At 39.2% G+C, this 22,427-nt stretch overlaps 2 protein-coding genes across 5 annotated transcripts in view; one reads left to right on the top strand and one right to left on the bottom strand.

Annotated features, from left to right (window-relative positions):
* Positions 1 to 12,591, top strand: part of TFB1M (transcription factor B1, mitochondrial) — a 56,404-nt gene extending 43,813 nt beyond the window's left edge. The window contains exons 6-7 of the mRNA XM_065401600.1: positions 9,802 to 9,929; positions 12,024 to 12,591. Coding sequence (XP_065257672.1) covers positions 9,802 to 9,929; positions 12,024 to 12,273 — 378 coding nt within the window. The 3' untranslated portion in view covers positions 12,274 to 12,591. The remainder of the gene's footprint in view (positions 1 to 9,801; positions 9,930 to 12,023) is intronic.
* Positions 12,592 to 13,481: 890 nt separating this feature from the next.
* Positions 13,482 to 22,427, bottom strand: part of TIAM2 (TIAM Rac1 associated GEF 2) — a 115,911-nt gene continuing 106,965 nt past the window's right edge. For all 4 annotated transcript variants that reach the window (XM_065401211.1, XM_065401212.1, XM_065401213.1 and 1 more), the window contains 5 exons: positions 22,344 to 22,402; positions 20,933 to 21,038; positions 19,510 to 19,597; positions 17,817 to 17,971; positions 13,482 to 14,122 (listed from right to left, as the gene is read on the bottom strand). In XM_065401211.1, coding sequence (XP_065257283.1) covers positions 13,482 to 14,122; positions 17,817 to 17,971; positions 19,510 to 19,597; positions 20,933 to 21,038; positions 22,344 to 22,402 — 1,049 coding nt within the window. The remainder of the gene's footprint in view (positions 14,123 to 17,816; positions 17,972 to 19,509; positions 19,598 to 20,932; positions 21,039 to 22,343; positions 22,403 to 22,427) is intronic.

Here is a 22,427-nt window from a genome sequence, read left to right as displayed (position 1 = left end):
GAAATAGTATGTGGGGAAAGTTGAAATGGAACACAAGCTTTTCTCAGATAGTTTGCTCTTATTTTCTTATGTACAACAAAGTGAAATTAGTTTAGATCAGTGTCTATGTGGAAGCACTACCCATTAAAGACTTTGTTATTTAGTAATCAAGTAATTCTCCAATTTTTATAGTGTGTGGGATTAGTGAATGAAATTAGAATTTCTGTGTGGTAGTTAGCATAGTTTTAGTCATTTAAGAGGCTGTTCTACATCTTTCCAGACATATAGTTGATACATTAGCCAAATTGTTACAGTTAAGGTACACATTTTAGAAAAACTGTTCCTAAAGTGATTCCAGCTTTAACATCAGTAACTCAGGCCACCCAGTCAGAAGACCTCCTCTTTTTCAGAATCCCTTCAGTTTGCTCAAACTACCAAGAATTTCTTCAGCAAAAGTATCTTGCACTTGCTGTTACAGGACCCTGTAAAGGCATGGCGTAGCTTCCATTTACAGGACTAATTTGCCTGGCTAGATCATCTCAAAACTTTCATTTTAAAAGTGTGGCTTTATCAGCACATTTGGGTTTTGAGTTATCAGCCTTTCTCACTACTTCATTTGTAAGTTTCAACATATTTAAACCTGCAACCATCAATCCAAAACATTGCTAGCAGTAGTTGTATGTTGTAATTAATAGGTATATGATAAATTCCAGGCACTATAAAACCTAGTATAAACACTGAACCATAATAAAAATACTATCTTCAATTTCTGTTTTTGTAGCACTTACCGCTGAATGTGAGGTCTGAGATGTTTTCTTCACTGGCAGTGCCCTGTAGAAATACAGATTCTGTGGAATGCAAAGATCTGTTCTTCATATAAAATAGCATTGGCGTTTTATTAAGCAAAAATTGCTTTGTATGTTCTTTTTCTCTCTTCTGCCACAAGTGTAGCCCTGTTGCCCATTCTCTCTCTCAGTTCCATCTACCAGAGAATAAAGGACCACTTTGTTCAATGAGTTGTGTTAGAGAAACACTCTGTTAGTGAGCAAAAGCGAAGAGATTATGAGAAAAACACATGTAAACCCTTTGTCCTAAATACATAATGATATCCAGATCCCATGATGAACATTATAAACATTTGGCAAATACAGGAAAATCTTGAGAATCTAGAAAATTTACACACGTGTGTGTTTTTAAAAAGAGATTTTAAAGTGGATTTCAATGGAATTGAGAGTCAGAATAAAGGAGTTTTTATATCAAAGATAATTGTATACATGAGTTTACAGTTCCTAGTAAGATTTATACAGTAAGCTTGAATTCATGATTAGAAATGTTACATGCAATTCCATGTGATTTTCATGTTTTACATACCTTTCATTAACAGTCTTTAGTCTTCTGTGGATCTTCCTGTAGTTGATTGTCTTTCCATGAGCTTGGATGAATGAATAAAGTAGTAACGCTCAAGGAGGCTTACATGGTAAACACAGAGCACTGGCAAATTGGCCCCAACAAGTCAATGTGAAGAAGCATGTTAAATCAAGAGGGGAGTGGGGAAAATGCTGGTTGAGCAGTGAGATAAAGATGTATAATTTATGAGCTGTGGGGGAACATATTTGTGTTGCAGGATATGTGAGAACTTAAAATGCTTTTGTGTTATCACTTTCTTACAAAGAATATTAGGGGGTCATCATAACCAGGGGGAGACTTTCTTTTGTAACTTAATGAATTCTATGGAGTTAGTATTTTAAAGCTGAACCACAGTATTACAGTTACTGTGTAATATGTACAACTTTCCATAACCTCTCAGACCAAAAACTATCAGTAAGTTTTGATCCATAAAGAAGTGACCTACAAGTGTCTTAGCTTAATCAAAATGAGGGTATTTTTGTTGCCTACTTGTAGTCTTCTTAGTTTAGTTCAGTGAAATCCTATAGTGCACGAGATACTTTTTAAAAATATTTTGAGTGAATACAGCCTGTAAAACTCAAAGTTTTCAAAGAGATGATGTATCTTTAGTTCTGCTGTTTGGGGGGGGGGGAGGAATAAGAGGAAATTAAACATACCCTCCCTCCCCAAAACCCCCCATCAATGTTGAAGTTCTAACTTACTGCACAAAAGCAAAGAAATTCCAGGGAAATTTTTCAAATGTTGGGCCTCAAACTGGTGTGATATCAGAATCAGGTCCATTGGTGTTAGTGGGGTGGCACAACTGCAGATGAGGAAAGAATATTTTCCTGAATATTATTTTTCACTAGGGTTAGACCTGAATGAAAACCCGAGATGTGAATGTGGCGAATTTTGAGGAAATTAGTTCTGCTTTCCAAATATACAGCTGTCCCTTATCTCTATGGTGGACAGATAAAACCCCAGTTCTGAAAACTTGTCTTCTCAGAATGCTGGCTTGTGCCCATCTTATTTAGAGTGAAGGCAATTGATGCTTCTCATTTTGGCGAAGTTTTAAAATAAAACTGAATCTCAGAAAGGAGTATCTAGGGTTGCAGCTAGCCCTGCTCTGCTGCAGATGTGTATTTCCCATTATCTTAGCTTTGTTGCAACTGCTGGGTAAGTGATAGTTACTTTACCTGAACAGTGATAATTGACTGGCACATAAACTTATTTTACTTTAATATATTTGTTTTCATTGTCCAGGGAATGGGCAGACCTAAGCTAAATTATATGTTTGTGTTGAAGTTGTTGTATCATGTGGCAGGAATCTCCATCATACTAGTATACCCTACGGGAACAAGGAGTGGTAATGAGTGTTGTTACACTGTTGGCAGATCAGTTTATTTCAACTGTAAACATTTTTAGCTTTTATTATTACTTTATTTTTGCATTATTTGTAATTATTTCTTGCATATTAAAAATATTTGGAAAATAAGTAAAAAGAACTGACAATAAGAAGCAAATGAATCAGTATATTTTAAATGCATTTGTGTATACTATGCTGCAGGTTTATGTTATTCTAGCCTTTATAATATGCATAAAATAGAACAGGATATAATTTAAAGGAAGTGTCCAATTACAAGTAAAAAGCATTTTCCTGTATCTGTTGCCATAGTAACCAGGCAGTTTCCTAGGTTTCTAAGGAAAACGGTTCCTGTAATTGAGTGAATGCTGAGGAGTGCTTTGTTTTTTCTAGAAGCTGAAAATATTGCTGGTCAGCTGTGAGATTGCAAATTTTCTTCCAAAGGAAAGCTGGTGACCTCCTAAATTGTAAATTGCATTTAATTTTTTTCTGAAATTTTCTTTACAATGGTAACTCCTACTTCCAAAGCCAAGGATTCATATATCTCACTTTAAAGTCATTCTACAAAATGCAGGGGGGGCAGAGAGGATGACCCAAATGGGTTTTTTTGGTCCTGTTACCTCTTATTTTGTGAAAATTGTGTTTTTATGTCTTCGGTTAAATTTTAAACAACAGTCACCTAAACTTGAGTACTCACGATGCCTGTGCAAACAGCTGATTGTGCATGTAAAATATGTTTTTGCATATGCAAACCAGCACTTGCATGTCCAGCTGCTAAATTTTCCCAGCTAAGTATGCATTTTGCATATGCAGATGATTAATTTGGATGTGCATGTGTCTTTTCATGAATGATTTTTTTTGGCTGCAGCATATACTCCCGGGGCCAAGTTCTGGTTTCAGTTACACTGATGTGAATCTTTTTTTTATTGATGATGGGTGGAATTTTTCTGGATTTACTTGAGTGTAGAAACCAGATTGTCATTTCAATCCAGAGCAGTGGTTCATCTAGTCTGACATAGCCCAATACCAGATGCTTCAGAGGGAGATGTAAAACTTCCATAATAGACAAATATGCAGTAACATGCCTGTGAAGGAAATTTCCTTCTAATCCCAGACAGTTAATGGTTGGTTTACATCTTGTAGCATGAGAGTTGATATCCTTTATACTTTTTATCCTATCTAGTATAACTGCAAATAATATTCTTATTCAGTTGAATATTTAATTCTTTTTCAGTGATGCTAACTTCATTGCCACACTAACTCTTGGCACTAGGTTCCATAGATTAATTATGCATTGTGCTTAATACATATAGTATATGTAATTATCTGTTTTAGTTTGTTTCCTTTCAATGTATTGGATATTGCCTTGTTCCTGTATTGTGTGCAAAGATAAATAAGAAAACTCTATTGACCTTCTCTGTGCCTTTCATTCTTATTTATGTAGCTCTATAATGTCCCCTTATTCCTCTCCTTTCTACTCTTTTTCAGTTTCACCTCATTTGGAACTTATGTCATTTGTTATTTACTGCAGGGCATTCTGTATTTATTTTATTATTGTTCCTATTATCTATATTACTTTAGTGCCTAGAAGCCCCAACCATGATCAGGGTCCCATTGTGCAAGGTCCTATACATGCATGTAGTAAGAGACTGGCCCTTTTTTGAAGATCTTAGTCTAAAAAGAGAAGATGTACAAAAGGTCTGAGTGGACATGGAGAGCTGCTGTGACCTGCCACGGTCAAATAGCACATCAGTAGAAGAGCCAGGACGGAATCCAAGTCTCTTAGAGTCCCATCCACTGCTTTATCCACAGGGTCACCCTGTCCTTCTAGAGGCAACTCTAGATTTAGTCCTGAGTGGAGCGGAGGAGCTGGTCCAAGAGGTAACTATAACAGGACCGCTTGGAAATAGTGACCATAATACAATAGCATTCAACATCCCTGTGATGGGAAGAACATCTCAACAGCCCAACACTGTGGCATTTAATTTCAAAAGGGGGAACTATGCAAAAATGAAGGGGTTAGTTAAACAGAAATTAAAAGGTACAGTGACTAAAGTGAAATCCCTGCAAGCTGCATGGGTGCTTTTTAAAGACACCATAATAGAGGCCCAACTTCAATGTATACCCCAAATTAAGAAACACAGTAAAAGAACTAAAAAAGAGCCATGGCTTAACAACCATGTAAAAGAGGCAGTGAGAGATAAAAATACTTCCTTTAAAAAGTGGAAGTCAAATCCTAGTGAGGCAAATAGAAAGGAGCATAAATGCTGCCAAATTAAGTGCAAGAATGTAATAAGAAAAGCCAAAGAGGAGTTTGAAGAACGGCTAGCCAAAAATTCCAAAGATGATGATAAAATGTTTTTTAAGTACATCAGAAGCAGGAAGCCTGCTAAACAACCAGTGGGGCCCCTTGATGATCGAGATACAAAAGGAGCACTTAAAGACAATAAAGTCATTGCGGAGAAACTAAATGGATTCTTTGCTTCAGTCTTCACGACTGAGGATGTTAGGGAGATTCCCAAACCTGAGCCGGCTTTTGTAGGTGACAAATCTGAGGAACTGTCACAGATTAAAGTGTCACTAGAGGAGGTTTTGGAATTAATTGATAAACTTAACATTAACAAGTCACCGGGACCAGATGGCATTCACCCAAGAGTTCTGAAAGATCTCAAATGTGAAGTTGCGGAACTATTAACTAAGGTTTGTAACCTGTCCTTTAAATCGGCTTCTGTACCCAGTGACTGGAAGTTAGCTAATATAACGCCAATATTTAAAAAGGGCTCTAGAGGTGATCCCGGCAATTACAGACCGGTAAGTCTAACGTCGGTACCGGGCAAATTAGTCGAAACAATAGTTAAGAATAAAATTGTCAGACACATAGAAAAACATAAACTGTTGAGCAATAGTCAACATGGTTTCTGTAAAGGGAAATGGTGTCTTACTAATCTATTAGAGTTCTTTGAAGGGGTCAACAAACATGTGGACAAGGGGGATCCAGTGGACATAGTGTACTTAGATTTCCAGAAAGCCTTTGACAAGGTCCCTACCAAAGGCTCTTATGTAAATTAAGCTGTCATGGGATGAAAGGGAAGGTCCTTTCAGGGATTGAGAACTGGTTAAAAGACTGGGAATCAAAGGGTAGGAATTAATGGTAAATTCTCAGAATGGATAGGGGTAACTAGTGGTGTTCCACAAGGGTCAGTCCTCGGACCAGTCCTATTCAACTTATTTATAAATGATCTGGAGAAAGGGGTAAACAGTGAGGTGGCAAAGTTTGCAGATGATACTAAACTGCTCAAGATAGTTAAGACCAAAGCAGACTGTGACGAACTTCAAAAAGATCTCACAAAACCAAGTGATTGGGCAACAAAATGGCAAATGAAATTTAATGTGGATAAATGTAAAGTAATGCACATTGGAAAAAATAACCCCAACTATACATACAATATGATGGGGGCTAATTTAGCTACAACGAGTCAGGAAAAAGATCTTGGAGTCATCGTGGATAGTTCTCTGAAGATGTCCGCGCAATGTGCAGAGGCGGTCAAAAAAGCAAACAGAATGTTAGGGATCATTAAAAAGGGAATAGAGAATAAGACTGAGAATATATTATTGCCCTTATATAAATCGATGGTACGCCCACATCTCGAATACTGCATACAGATGTAGTCATCTCAAAAAAGATATACTGGCACTAGAAAAGATTCAGAAAAGGGCAACTAAAATGATTAGGGGTTTGGAACAGGTCCCATATGAGGAGAGATTAAAGAGGCTAGGACTTTTCAGCTTGGAAAAGAGGAGACTAAGGGGGGACATGATAGAGGTATATAAAATCATGAGTGATGTTGAGAAAGTGGATAAGGAAAAGTTATTTACTTATTCCCATAATACAAGAACTAGGGGTCACCAAATGAAATTAATAGGCAGCAGGTTTAAAACAAATGCAAGGAAGTTCTTCTTCACGCAGCGCACAGTCAACTTGTGGAACTCCTTACCTGAGGAGGTTGTGAAGGCTAGGACTATAACAGCATTTAAAAGAGAACTGAATAAATTCATGGTGGTTAAGTCCATTAATGGCTATTAACCAGTATGGGTAAGGAATGGTGTCCCTAGCCTCTGTTTGTCAGAGGATGGAGATGGATGGCAGGAGAGAGATCAATTGATCATTGCCTGTTAAGTCCACTCCCTCTGGGGCACCTGGCATTGGCCACTGTTGGTAGACAGGATACTGGGCTAGATGGACCTTTGGTCTGACCCGGTACGGCCATTCTTATGTTCTTATGTTCTCTTCTCTCTCTCCAAGCCTGTAACTCTTTGTGTTGCTCTTCTCTTTCTGCTATATTCTTTTGGAAGCAGGATTTACAGAAAACTTTGAATGCAGTTTTCAAGCTGTGGGCATAACATTGTTTGTATTATGGAATTATATGGTCAGTGTTATTCTTTGGTGTTTATCAGCCTAAAATCTTGTTGGATTTTTTTCCCACTGACACTGTACTTTGAGCACAAGTTTTCATTGAACTGTCCAAAGTGAGGTCCAGATATTTTTCCTGTGTGGGTACTGTTAGTGTAGAGCCCATCAATGTTTGAGTAATTAAAATATTTCTTCAGTCTGGATTCTCTTGCATTTGTTGCCATTAAATTCCATGTGCAACTTTTTTGCTCGATCACTTAGGTTTTTTAAAGTCCTTCCGAAGTTCCTCATAATCCACTGTACTCTTGACTCCCCTAAATACACCTCTACCCCGATATAACGCTGTCCTCGGGAGCCAAAAAATCTTACCGCGTTATAGGTGAAACTGATTATATTGAACTTGCTTTGATCCGCCAGAGCGCGCAGCCCTGCCCCCCTGGAGCGCTGCTTTATCGCGTTATATCCGAATTTGTGTTATATCGGGTCGCGTTATATTGGGGTAGAGGTGTAATTTTTCCACTTCACTGTTCACCCTCACTTCCAGATAATTAATAAACATTTTAGGAAATACTGATCCTAATAGAAATCCTAGTCACCCCCACTATTATAACCTCTTTCCATATTGACTATAAAGTCCTTAGGGTGACCAGATGTCCTGATTTTATAGGGACAGTCTCGATATTTTGGGCTTTGTCTTATATAGGCGCCTATTACCTCTCCCCCCACCCGTCCCGATTTTTCACATTTGCTGTCTGGTCACCCTAGGAGGCCTGGTCTACCCACAAAACTTGTACTGTTTTAACGATACCACAGCCCCCATAGTGTGGACACAGTTTATACTGGTATAAAGGTGCTTCTACCAGTATAGTTATTTGTATAGGGGAAGGGGAATAAGATCTACCAATCGGTATATCTGCATCTACTCCAGGAGCTGTACCAGTATAACTATTGGGATTAAAAAAAACCAAAATTGTTAAACCAGTACCAAAGCTTTGTGTAGAGCAGTCCTAAGCTTCTTTTAATAATCTCTTATGTGAGACGTCAAACAGAAAATGTGGGTTCAGACAGGTTGAGGAGATACAGAAACCATACTAGTTTATCATATATTCCTCATCCAATTGTTTTATAGCTCTGTATTAAATACGTTTGCCTAGTTTTGCAGAGAGGCTCACTGTTTTGTAACTCCCCGGATCAATTCTTGTGCTTTTTTTTAAAGATAAGTACAGCATTGGCTGATCTCCTGTTCTCTGATGTAGTAACTGATTTTAATGAGAAATTACATATTTTTACTGCTCAGCCACTTCATCCTTAAAGTTGAGTATACTTTAATAGTAGTGTAGTACTAATTTTCAGTCCGATCCCTCTTATAAATGTTTTTACTTCATTGTAGTACTTTCAATATTACTTAGCTACTCAGCTACAATTTTGAACAAATTCCTATGTGTTACTCAGGATTAAATCAAAAATAGACTCGTGTGCTTTAGAACTAGCTGTTTCAAGAAACTGAGTAGAATTTGATCCCTTATTTTGAAAATTTACCCCATACAATCCAGAATTCCTTGTTGTTCAGAATGAAAATTTTTAGCCTTGTCTGTACTCATGGTTAAGTAATTTAATCAGATTAATTTTGTCTAGGATGATTCTTATGTACAGTAGGAAGTTACTGTTTCATTTTACTTTTAGAACTTTTTTGTTGTTGCTTATATATGAGGATTGAGGCTACATTATTCCAACATAATTTCCATTATGCAAACACAGAACAGTCCCTGCTCCAAAGAGCTTTCTTTTTATACTATAAAAATAACAGAATAAAGTAGGAAACATGTAACACAAGGATTACAGATGAACTGTTGCAAGAACTGTAGTGCACTGGCAGTAACTACGCTGCTCATTCATCATTTGAATTTACCCCCAAACTTACTTCCTCAGAATTCATCTCAACCGGCTAAGACTTGTTAAAATGCAACTTGCCTTTTAAAACATGTTAGCTAACACGTTCAAATGTTACTCATTGTACCCTAGTCTACACAAGCCCTAATACAATATGAAACATATGATGAAGGGTGAGCAAGACCTGTAATATATAAATATAAATAAATAATGACTTTCCTCAACTGCCCCTCAGCCTAGCTGTTAAATGTTGGCTAATTTCTTCTATATATTATGGCAGAATTGTGTTTTTTAGGAGGGTATGGAAGAGAGGTTATTAGCTTCACGGATTAATTCCAGGAGTGTGTTCCAGCATAGGAAGTGGCATGGAAAAAAGTACAGAGATGTTTGAGAGAAGAGCAGTCAAGCAGATGGCTGAAGCTGGTATCATTGGCAGAGCAGCAGGGGCACGTATATGTGATGCAATAAGAGGCAAGTGGAGAAGTGTGAAAGGGCAGACTTGTGAAGGGCCTTGAAGGTAAAAGACAAGACCCGACGGTTGAAATTTCACCCTTGAACTTGAGTAATTGTAATGTTATTTCACAGCTCTGTATCTGCTAGTTATTTTCAAGCCATTAATGTATCTTTTTATGTTATGCCAAATGCTGCTTCCTGACACCCACGCTGCTAGTTTAGGAATGGTAAGAATGTACACTGGAGGGGGAAAAATTAGAAAATGCAAACCTGTGTTCACTATCTGTATCTAATATTTTGCCTTTTTTTTTTTTTATAGGTGGATGTGTCAGTAGTGCACTTTACCCCTTTGGTGCAACCAAAGATACAGCAACCCTTTAAGCTGGTGGAAAAGGTCGTTAAAAGTGTTTTTCAGTTCAGAAGAAAATACTGCTGTCGGGGAGTGGAGTAAGTAAATTCTTTAACCAGAATTCTCTTTAGAACAATATTATTGTTAATGCCTACTAAATCCATCAAGAATAATGGAGCCTTCGTTACATATTCTGAGTTTGTTCACTTTATGTAAATCTGTACTGCTTACAAGGCATCTCGGTTCATCACATCCAGCTCTCCTCAAAACACTGACTGAAGACAAAAGCAATTCTAATATCATTTACATAGAAGTTTACTCTGGGTGCACACTTGCTCCATAATTAAGCCCTAATGCTTTTTTATTTGCACAATACAGAATTTAAGCCTGTGGCATTACCAGGTTAAATTTGTAAGCTTTTGAATAGTTTGTTTTTAAACTTTTTTTTAATCTTCTGAATACAGATTTGTGAAGAAAAAGACAAATATATAAGTGACCCAGATACTGACAAAATATGTTCTGGACAAGAGCCTGTGTGGGTTGTGTCCAACTAAAATTCTGAACTGAAGATAAATTGATTAAATTATATTTTACTAGCCAGGAACAGGGGAAGAATTATTACTCATATGGAGGTAGTGGCAAAAAGTGAGATCATCACCTCCACTCTGGGCCCTTTACACTGGGTAAAAAGGCTGCAGTGGTATAGAATGGTCCAGTGCAGAAACTGAGGAAGACAGTTGTATGCTATCGTCTGAGGACTGGCTCAGACACTAGCATTGGGAGCATACCCATGTCAGGGTCACAGAATGCAAAGCTGCAGAGACTCTGGGGAGAGCTGCTGCTCACAGGAAGCTGGGCCTGTGCTTCTGTAACTTTAGCCAGCCCTGTTGGGTTGTCTAATTATGCTGGGGATCACTTAGGTCTGTGGAGCAGCCTAGAATTGCATCTGACTCTGGGTTGCCAGCTCTGTGCTGCATCCTTTAGTGGTGCAGCACAGTATCTCACCATAGCAGGTGAGCTACATTTATTCTCTGGGGGGCCGGCAGTTGATCTAAACCCGCAATGCCAGTTTGTCCGTGCTAGTGGCTGAATACATACCTTTGAGAGGTGGTAAGTGAACAGGATGAGCTAGTGTGTGACACACTCTTTAGTTCAGAAACAACTACTGAGGAGCAGAAAATACAAACATTGCTTTGTTTGTATTTTCAGAAGATTAAAAAGATCATCAGTTATTGTTTAATCTCAAATTTCTGATACTGTTTAAAGTTCTTTGTAAGGGAAAAAAAAATCTGCATTTTTTTGCATGTCTCGTATCCAGTAGCAGCTTAACGTGCCTTAGTACTGTGCCTAGCATGTAATTAAGGATCACAATCCTCTTATTGTTTAGCTGGTCAAAAGAAAGTAGCAAATTCTAGATGCTAACTCAGGAGTCCTTATAATATGATGTTTTAGATACAGTTATATGAAAGCAAGGTGGTAGGCTGAATGAGTAGTGTATCTATAACATGGAAAACATATGGCATGTAAAGGAATTGATACATTTACAGTTTAAGTAAAGTTGCTAATGAAGTACAGTTTGAGTTACTATACAAGTCTGTGTCTCATTTTAGAGCATTATAGATGTTAAATTATCTAATGTGACCACCCCAAGATGCAGTATTTTCCACAACCAGTGCATTCTCCCCTTTGAATTACAAAATAATTTGAGATTTGAAATGTTCAGCCTCTATGGTCTATTCATCCTTGGCTTCTCTACTGAGCTTGCTAGACAGTAAGGGTGACTTCTTTTTACTAAGGTTACCAAAAGTCATCAAGATGGTAAGTACTATCACAAAATTTTGACCTGATCCAAATAACCAATTCTTGTCCTCTCCTTCCTAAATATTTAAATATTACAGATAATTTAAAATGGAGCTAAAATACATACATCTATGTTGAAGTCACATTTACTCCAGAATTAAACTGGCAGTCTCCCACTAAATTTGTTTAATTTGCCAACTCATGTTTAGATGTTAAGAAAATAATTGAAAATTTAAGAAGATCTATTTCTTTTCAGCAAACTAAGCATTCGAGTTGGGGATATGCTTATGGTGAACTAAATCTTTAAGAAAAGCACACAGACAGGGATGAAGACAATTTTTTTTTAAAGAAAAAAATTTTATTTGAATGTCTTCCTCTTTGTTCCCTTTTAGAATCTTGTTTCCAGAAGCTGAACGCCTGGAAAAAAGTGAACAGATGCTGATGTTGGCAGATGTGGATCCAACTCTGCGTCCAGCTCAGCTCTCCATTTTACATTTTAAAAACCTGTGTGATGCATACAGGAAAATGTGTGATGAAGACACAAACCTTTTCAGTTACAACTACAGGGAAGAACTGAAGCAGAAGAAGAGAATTAGAAAAAAAGGACACTTGGAGCAATCTGAACAGGAAGACCAGCTCTAACATGTCCGGCACACTACTTTTTTCTTTTTAGATGCACAATCTATAATTGTTTTCGTAAAAGGAGACTGTTTTCAAAAATTACACATCTATATATACACACTTTGTTGAAATACTGGAGGAAGAGGGGCTGCTCCTATCTTCCTTATTTATTCCATTCTGCTATACAGAAAGAGGATGCACTGAATATGGGATCCGTAATCTGCTAAGGTTTGGTGTATTTTCCACTGTGTTTTTCAGGTCCTGATTCAGCAAGGTAAAGTTAGACACATGCTTCAGAACCTTGGTAAATGGGGGCCTCTCTGAAATGAATGGGAGTTTTGTATGAGTGAGAGGTGCATTAGTGAGTCCTTAAAGTAAAATTTTACTTACTATTCCAGCATAACAAACTTTATGTGATAGTGTTTTTCATTTCACTCTCCTTATCCTAGAACACTCTACTGGGCAGAAATCTTATATTAATGCACTCAAGCAAATAGCTTCACGAAGGATAAAGTGCACAGGAGGCCTGCTAATACTCTTATTTATCCCAAACAAAAGAACTCAGTCTTGAAAGCGCCAGTAGGAGAAAGCTGCGAATAAAGCAAGAAACTAGACATTAGACATAATGCTCATTTTCCTTTTACTGTACAAGTTGGTATAGAAAATAAAAATACAATCAAAAGATTACAGTACAAGCTTTGTTTATATTTACATATATATATATAAAGTTAACAGCATCTTGCAACTTACAAAAATGACTCCTGCACTCTTGTGCACTAAAACACCTTAAAATAACTTAATTCTGCTTTAAATAAAGCAAAAATTAAAACTGCTGAAAAAATGCCCAAAGGAAAAGTTGTTTTGACTTTTTCTTTTAATAAAGCTATAAGATCACAATTCCTCCAGCACCTTTTCCACATAACTTAAAATAATTAGAATGCACCTTTTTAAAGGACACAACATCATCTTGCTAACTGCTCAAAAGGGATAAACTAATTTACAGACTCTGGCCAGCTTAATCTATTTTTCTTGATCCACAATAAATTAAAATAACTTAAGAATCCTTTACAACTATATTTTTGTGGGAAAATGTATTAGTGCACAAAACCAACAGTAGTTTTTCAGCAATTTCCACATAATCACTAGTTTTAAAGCAAATCAAGTAAGTCAAATTTTATGTGGACATTAAAATGTTAAATAACCTGTTAAATCATATAGCACTCACACAGCTAGGATTTTCCATGCCTCTCCACTGTTTCATAAAAGCAGTCCTCATTAACTACAGAAGCTAAAGTCTGGACACTAAATTCCCTCTCTAAAATAGAATTCAGATCCAAGTTTGCACTGTCAGAGTGACTGTCAAGAGAATGGTGATGTTCTTGCATTGCCAGTAACGTTCCCTTGTTATGCTTTGTGCTGTTTGCTTTTCGTTTAATTGGACAGAAATGCCCACGCACCAGCTTTGGATGTTCTCCTGCCTTATAACCATCCCCAGCCTCTTTTTCAGCGAGCGGCTTGTGCTCTGTGTCAGCACTAGGCTCCTCTGAAATCTTCAGCCGCTGGAACTGTATTTCAATGTCACTTGTAGGGCTGCCCTTCTTTAGGCTCTGCTGATAGTCATCCTCATCATCACTGAGAATATCAGATTCCTTGACAAGGCTGTTTGAAAAATCGGATGTGCAGCTCGGAAAGTGTTTCATAGGAGATGAATTTTTGGATTCCTGTATGCTTTCTGTGGTATGGCAGCTGCTACTCTGGGTACTGCTACTCAGGCTGCATTCATCAGAATCCAGTAAGTTTCCTTTCCCTGTATCATTATTCCACTCATTACTGGAGGAATTCTTCAGTACCTTAAGGGGTCTTGTGGAAGCTGCAAGTATAAAAGGCAGTCTTATTTTTGCATTAAAACAACTTTGACAAAACACGGGAATTATACAATATCCCTCAGTAGCATAATCATAAAAGATTATGGCTTTCTGATTTATAATTTAATTAGTCCCATTTTAATCAAAATGTATTGTATCCTCTATGAGATCAGACTGCTGGTATTGACAATATTTGATTTTATATTGCTCTAGCGGTTGTAAAGTTACTGTGTATTTAGTACATGCAAAATCCTTCATAAAGCCACCGATATGGTTCGCAAAACAACAAATCTAAACAATAGTGAGGCTGGGTCAATTCCCTAGTGTATTGTATGGCCAAGCACCATCTGAGTCCAAATTCATTTTTCTGTCAGTTGCTTCCCATGATGCAAGAGGAATGCTGTAGTCATAACTGTCTCAACTCCAGGTAGACAGGACTTGCAATATTGGCAACACTAGTGGCCAATTTATAGATTCCTAGGCCAGAAGAACTTGTGATCATCTAGTCTGACCTTCTGTATAACCAGGCCAGAGAACTTCCCCCAAATAATGCCTAGAGCAGATCTTTTAGAAGAACATCCAATCTTGATTTTAAAATGGCCAGTAATGAAGAATTCACATTCCAGTGGTTAATTACTCACTGTTAAAAATTGATAACTTATTTCCAGTCTGAATTTGTCTAGCTTCAATTTCTAGCCATTGAATTGTGTTAGCCTTTCAATCTAGCAGAGAATGGTGTCATTATTAAATATGTTATCCCTGTCTAGGTACTTAAGACTGTAAGTTACCCCTTAACTTTCTCTTAGATAGACTCAAGGAGATCAATCTATTTAGCTTATCACTATAAGGCATGTTTTATAAGCCTTCAGTCATTCTTATGGCTCTTCTCTGAACCTTCTCCAATTTATCAACATCCTTCTGAATTGTGGATGCCAGAATTGGACAAAGTATTCCAGCAGCGCTCTCACCAGTGCCAGAAACACTTTAAAATAACCTCTACTCCTACTCGAGCGTTCCCATTTATGCATCCAAAGCTAGCATTTGGCCACAGCATCACACTGGGAGCTCATGTTCAGTGGATTATCCACCAGGACCCCCCAAATCCTTTTCTGCGTCACTGCTTCCTAGGAGTGAGTCCCCTATTGTCCAAGTATAGCGTACTTTCTTTGGTCGTAGATGTATACATGTACATTTAGCCATATTCAGCTATTTGTACCCAGCACTAGAAAGCAGTGCTCCAAAGAAGGCCTGTATTTCACCAAAAAATGCACTGATAAAGCATTCTGGTGGAATGGATAGATGCTGTTAGGGAACAAGCCCTCTCTGCCTTGCCTCACTTCCCTCTTTTCACTTCACTTCCTGTTCTGTTGCCTGAACTTTGGATAATGGTAGGGCCAAACCACTAAAGAAAGCCAAACATCAGTTAGAGGAAGCCTTGTAGTGGGTGGAAAGGCAAAGTAATAAATTTGACATACACTAGGTCTGTTGGTGGAAGGAAGCTAAATGGGGTAGATTTAGGGTGGGGGACATAAAGGGAGTAAGCGGCAGCAGTTCCGTGGCATACTTCTGCTGCTCCCTTAACCCCTACACCAGAGGTAGATTTTCTCTGTGGCAGTGTCCCTGCCTGGGGATATGACAACAAAAGTTAATGCTAACTGTTAGCATCTTATTTTGCTTCTCCCACCGTGATACCCCCCTGAGTGAGGAAAGTATGGCAGCTGTTTGCCCCTCCCCTCGGAGAAGACATGCCACGATGAGGGAAGGGATGCCCTGGGATTAGTGAAAAGAGTTGGAGAGCCATGGGATTTTCCAGAAGATCTCTGTTCTGGCCCAGAGCTGGGCAAACTCCAGACTGCCCCCCTGGCAGAATTGTATTTGAGGGTCTAGGCTTCTGTATGGTCTTTTTTTCCCCATGGGGATGAGGGATAATAACTAGGGCTGTCGATTAATTGCAGTTTTAATTGCACTGTTAAACAATAGAATACCAATTGAAATTTAATATTTTGGATGTTTTTCTACATATCATATAGATATATATAGTATTCTGTGTAGTAATTGAAATCAAAGTGTATTTTTTATTACAAATAGCATTGTAAAAATGATAAACAAAAGAAATAGTATTTTTCAATTCACTGCATACAAGTACTGTAGTGCAATCTCTTTATCATGAAAGTGCAACCTACAACTGTAGATTTTTTGTTTGTTACATAACTGCACTCAAAAACAAAACAATGTAAAACTTCAGAGCCTACAAGTCCACTCAGTCCTACTTCTTGTTCAGCCAATCGCTAAGACAAACAAGTTGGTTCACATTTATAGGAGATAATGTTGTCCTCTTCTTATTTCCAATGTCACCAGAAATCAAAGGCAGGCATTTGCATGGCACTTTTGTAGCCGGCGTTGCAAAGTGTTTACGTGCCAGATACGCTAAATATTCGTATGCCCCTTCATGCTTCGGCCACCATTCCAGAGGACATGCTTCAATGCTGATGATGCTCGTTAAAAAAGAATGTGTTAATTAAATTTGTGACAACTCCTTAGGGGAGAATTGTATGTCTCCTCCTCCTGTTTTACCTGCATTCTGCCATATATTTCATATTATATGGCAATCTCAGATGATGACTCAGCACATGTTCATTTTAAGAACACTTTCACAGCAGATTTGACAAAACGCAAAGAAGGTACCAATGTGAGATTTCTAAAGGTAGCTACAGCACTCGACCCAAGGTTTAAGAATCTGAAGTGCCTTCCAAAATCTGAGGGATGAGGTGTGGAGCATGCTTTCAGAAGTTTTAAAAGAGCAACACTCCGATGCGGAAACTACAGAACGCAAACCACTAAAAAAGGCCACCAGCAGATGGCTGATATCTGACTCAAATAATGAAAATGAACATGCATCGGTCTGCACTGCTTTGAATCATTGGGTTCTCCATCATCAGCATGGACTCATGTCCCCTGGAATGGTGGTTGAAGCATGAAGGGACATATGAATATTTAGCACAGTTGGCACATAAATATCTTGTGACGCCAGCTACAACAGTGCCTGTTCTCACTTTCTGGTTACATTGTAAACAAGAAGCAGGCAGCATTATCTCCTGCAAATGTAAACAAACTTGTTTGTCTGAGTGATTGGCTGAACAAGAAGTAGGACAGAATAGATTTGCAGGCTCTAAAATTTAACATTGTTTTATTTTTGAATGCAGGGTTTTTGTATATAATTCTACATTTGTAAGTTCAACTTTCATGATAAAGAGATTGAACTACAGTACTTGTATTAGGTGAATTGAAAAATACTATTTCTTTTGTTTTTTACAGTGCAAATATTTGTAATAAAATATAAATATAAAGTGAGCACTGTACACTTTGTATTCTGTGTTGTAATTGAAATCAAATATTTGAAAATGTAGAAAACATCCAAAGATATTTAAATAAATGGTATTCTATTATTGTTTAACAGTGCGACTAATTGTGCGATTGATCGCGATAAATTTTTTTTTTTAATCGTGTGACAGTCGTAATAATAACTGGCACTTTTGGTATAAAGCCTCTCTACCAAGAAGTAAATTATATTTTAAAACATGAATTACAGTAAAAATATGCCGCCCTCTTCATGTCTATAAAGAGAAGTGGTTTGGGTCATGCTATAATAATCATGAAACTGCCAGTCTATATTTCCCAGTCTATCAAACGGACTCTTACCCAGTTTGGCTGAAACAGGAATGCGGTTCTTGAGTGGAACTAGGCGATCTTTACACGTTTTCTCCAATGGCGACTCACATTTTATGTGACGTCTGAAGTTCTCCCGCAGAATGGAACGAATCACCTTAACAATGTTAGTCTTGCTTTCACAGTCGCTGCAAGGTTTAAGGGAACAGCAATAAGAGGGCAGATTACAGGTCACTGTAATTTTTTTTGTTTTCCCATGCCCAAGCAATCTTTCCATTTGGAAGCAGCCTTCTTTGCTACTGAAGGTTGGTGCTGTTTAGTTATTTATACAAAGTGGAACAGCTTCAATAGGATGGTTGAAGGAGTCTGTAGCGGGGTGGTCACCCGCTCCTGCCCTGAGGGGTTTAAAACAGCCCTGGAGGAGGGCTGTGGAAGGGCAAGATGCCTGGGCTGATTGGGAGGAAGCAGGCTCAGCTGGCCCCATGCCCCAATCAGGGCCCAGCTGGCCCTATAAAGGCTTGAGCCAGGAGCTCAAGCAGACAGTCTCTCTCTCTGAATGCAGAGAGAGAAGGACCTGGCTGCAGGGAGCTAGAGACAGGGTACCTGAGTGGAGCAGGCCTGGGGAAAGGCTGGGGAGCTCCAGCCTGGAAAGCCCCAGGCTGCAGCCTAGCAAAAGGCCAGCGGGTACTGGGGGTTGCAGAGGGCAGCCCAGGGGTAGGCAAAGGCAGCAGGTCCAAACCCAACCTTGCCTGTGATGAGTGGCTTATACTGCAGTCTGCGCCAGGGAGCGGGGGCTAGTTGGTGACTGGCAATGGCCTTATTCTGAGGCGAGGTGGGGATAGTGGGTGGGGGTTCCCTGGGGAGGGGAGACCCAAGGGGCACCGGGGTCCGGTAGGGACACGGGGGCCAGCAGTGGCGGCAAGACACCGGCCTAAAGAAGGCGCTCCGGAAGCTGGAGAGCTAATTCCTGGAAGTAACCAGCACGAGGCGCCACTGGGTGAGTCTGCGCATTGCTACAGAATCCCACCCCAGAATACCCAATAGCCTACTGGTGAATGTACTGGACATCAGGCAGATGGAGGGGAACTGAACCTGGGTCTCCCACATTCTGGGTGAGTACTCTAACCATTTGGCTAAAGGCGGCAAGCTCCTTCAGCAGCTGTGTTTTATGCAAGGCCCACTTGGGTAGTGCCTACCAGATCAGGCGCTGCAGGGGAGATAGGCAACTCCTAGTTTGAGGATCCTGTTCAGGTTCAGGCATGAGCGAGGCAGCTGTATGCATGCCCCCCAGAAGAACTTTAGGGGACTGAAGCAGCTGAAAATTAGGTGTCTAGGAAAGTTAGGTGCCAGCTGAGCAGGGATTTTAAGGATCTAAATTTCGGACTTAGGCTCCCAAATGCCACTTCAGGTGTCTAAGTCCCTTTGTGGCTCTAGCCATTGACTGCATCAGCCATAATTCACTGAAATTTAAGATCATACAATAAAACGTGTGCAGGTTCCTGACACTGAATGAATGATTGAGCCGAATTCACTCTAATTTCTGATATTTTTTTTCTACGCATCGAATTCCATCCAATTAAACATTGCCTCAGTGCCTGGATTTGAGGTGATGGGTGTTTTAGAAGTGCTGAGAGACAGGAAAAAAGGTCACTTGGAAAAATAAAATGTTCTCTTGTCATTCCATTAGTGTAATTTTGTCAAAAATATATCTTCATGTCAAGTTTACCTGCTGCACAACTGAAAGATTGTTTCTGGCCTGCCTTCTATTTCTGACTTCGTATGAATCAGTTCCCAGATGCAATTGTTTTCTGTTCCTACAGATAGAAAAAAAAATTGTGAATAATTCATGCCTTCAGACTACACAGACAACAATATAGAGCTCAGCGTCTCACCAAGAGCAGGTTCATAGAAAAGCTGATATCTGCATGATGAGCTGCAACCCGTGGAGGAGTGCTAAGTTTTATGACTTACAACTTGTCTTTACAAACTCAACTTCTTTTCCAGAACAAGACTCTTCCTTTCCATCACTCGCTTCAACGGACACGAACATGCTCCTCGTTATTTCTGAAGCCTTGAAATCCAACCTACCAGCCCCGATGAGGACTGATTATTAGGCCTTTTCTCACCAAGAACGTTGACCTTGAACTTCCAATGGCAACACTAGGCTACTCCTTGCATAGACAGGATTCTCTTTGCTTCTGTGTCTGCTTTATCTCCCCTCCTGCTCAGCTACCAGTTTGTCACATAATTCAGTTCAGCTCTGCTATATCAACTGGGGCTGATTTAGATCTCATATCTGAAGCACTTACATGGTCTCCATCACCATAGTATTAAAGCCCTTCACAGTTGTTAATGTATTGGTCCTCACACACACCTGTGAGGTAGGGAAGTGCTATTATCCCCCTGCTTACAGATGGGGAACAGAGGCACAGAGATTAACCATGGGATTTTCTAAAGCACCTAGGCACCTAATTTCCATTGATTTCAGTCAAGTAGGCACCTAAGTGCTTTTGAAAACTCCACCATAAATGACTTGCCCAAGATCACACAAGAAGTCTGTGATGGAGCAGAGAATGGAACCCAGATCTCTGGCTAGCACACTAATCCCTGGACAATCCTTTCTCTCATGCTGCATGCTGGACGGCAGTGATATTGCAGGGGGTGTCAAGTATGATAGAATTTGGCCCATGTTATCATTAGATTGCTTTGAGCAACCGCTTCAGGTTTTTCCCTACCCTTTTGTTGTGGGTTTCTGTTTTGCCATATTAACCCTAACCTGTTGCAGCTCTATTCTGAGTTTCTGTCATGACATAGCAACACCACCCTAGCAAGTCAGCTTCAGGCTAACACTTTAACATCCAACGTGCTTGAACTTGTTCTCTGATTACAGAAGGGAAGAAAATTAGGTGTGAAGACAGAATATCTGAATGAAAATATCTATTAGTGTATAAAGCCTATGGCCCTTACAAGCACATGCTACTGCAGGGTGTGGGTGTATAAATGTTTAGAGAGAGAGAGATAGGAGGACATATGTTTATCTGATACTACATTGTGTACCCGGGTTGGAAATGTTTGCCTGTTCACAAGACTTCAGGAAGCAATGTGTAGATATCAATACATTAGGAACTAATAAAGTAAAATATAATTACCTGCTGTATTCCCCAGCCGGACTTGAAGAGCAGATAAAGGAATTAGCCAACGAAATTTAAATGGATCCAAGTCGCCATAATTATGTGCAGCCCGTACATTATTGGGCTACAAGTTGAAAAATAACAAAGACATATTTTAAAAAAAAGAGGTAAAGCAACGTAATTGATGTCTGCATTGATATAAATTTCAGAGTGGTAGCTGTGTTAGTCTGTATCAGCAGAAACAACCAGGAGTCCTTGTGGCACCTTAGAGACTAACAAATTTATTTGGGCATAAGCTTTCGTGGGCTAAAACCCACTTCATTGGATGCATGAAGTGGAAAATACAGGAGCAGCTATAAATATATGAAAAGATGGGGGTTGTTTTACCAAGTGTGGGGGGAATCCAGGAGGGGGGTTGAGAGGGTTCTGTGTGGGGCATTCGGGGTGTGGGTGGCTCAATGGGGGATCTGGATGCACAGGGGCTTGTTGGGGGGTTCTGGGTGTAATGGTAATGGGACTCTGCAGGGGGGTCCAGGTGAAGGTGCAGAATTTTAAAACGTGCACAGAATTTTTATTTTTTTTGGCACAGAATGTCCTCAGGAGTATGTAATTAGCTTATTCACAGGAAAAAGCCATCCTAGGCAAATTAAGGCACAGCTTATTTCTTTCTAGATTTAACTGCTCATTGTATATCAGTCTCTGCAAGTTATTTCAAGACACTCCCTTGACTTGTTTCCTTGTGACCTGGGGAGTAGAGAGTTGGGTGTATTTCAAGTAATTGGGGCATATAAAATGAGATACTTAGCTGTAAACTGAAATTTGTTTAACTATCCCAATTAAGTAAGTATCTTTTCATACTACCTTTCATTCCAGAGTGAACTATGTACTACACACAGGGATTGCTTTAGCTACATGGCTCACCAGTTTAGGACAGGACATAAAGAATGCATATTCAATTGATACTTTAGGGGGAAGTGATGTAATTGGCAAATAACTGAGTTTGAATTATACCAGAATACCCAGGTTAATGAAAAGTCCCTTGGGTTCTTTAATGACTCTCAAATGATTACATGTTATATCTCATCTGACAGAAATCACCTCCCAACAACCGGCTGGGGCATTAGTTCACACAGAAATGTGCTGCTTATTGAATCAGTAACACAACCTGTTGCAACATCCAGACAGTCTTCCAGTCTCAGTCAAATATTGAACACTTCAACCAGGTTAGCCTGTGAGAGCAAGCGCAGCCTACTGTGATATGGTTGCATTAAAACAGCAGCTTGTACCATTCACTTCTTTCAGTGTTGGCATATTCAATTTTGAATCTTAGTAGTGACCATAGATGATCTGGTGGTCCCTTCTGGCCTTAAACTCTATGACCCTATGCATACATATCTATAGCTTGAATTGAAATTACTGCCAGACTTACCAGTTTCTTTTTCAGTTTGCAGTTCTCCTTATATACCAGTATGACGGCCCGCTTAAAAACTGAAAAGGAAAAACAAGAGGCCTC

The sequence above is a fragment of the Emys orbicularis genome, chromosome 3 (assembly GCF_028017835.1).
Source record: "Emys orbicularis isolate rEmyOrb1 chromosome 3, rEmyOrb1.hap1, whole genome shotgun sequence".
In the NCBI taxonomy this organism is placed as follows: domain Eukaryota; kingdom Metazoa; phylum Chordata; order Testudines; family Emydidae; genus Emys; species Emys orbicularis.
The sequence above is the reverse complement of the archived record's forward strand: the minus strand, read 5'-3'. Positions and strand labels throughout refer to the sequence as shown.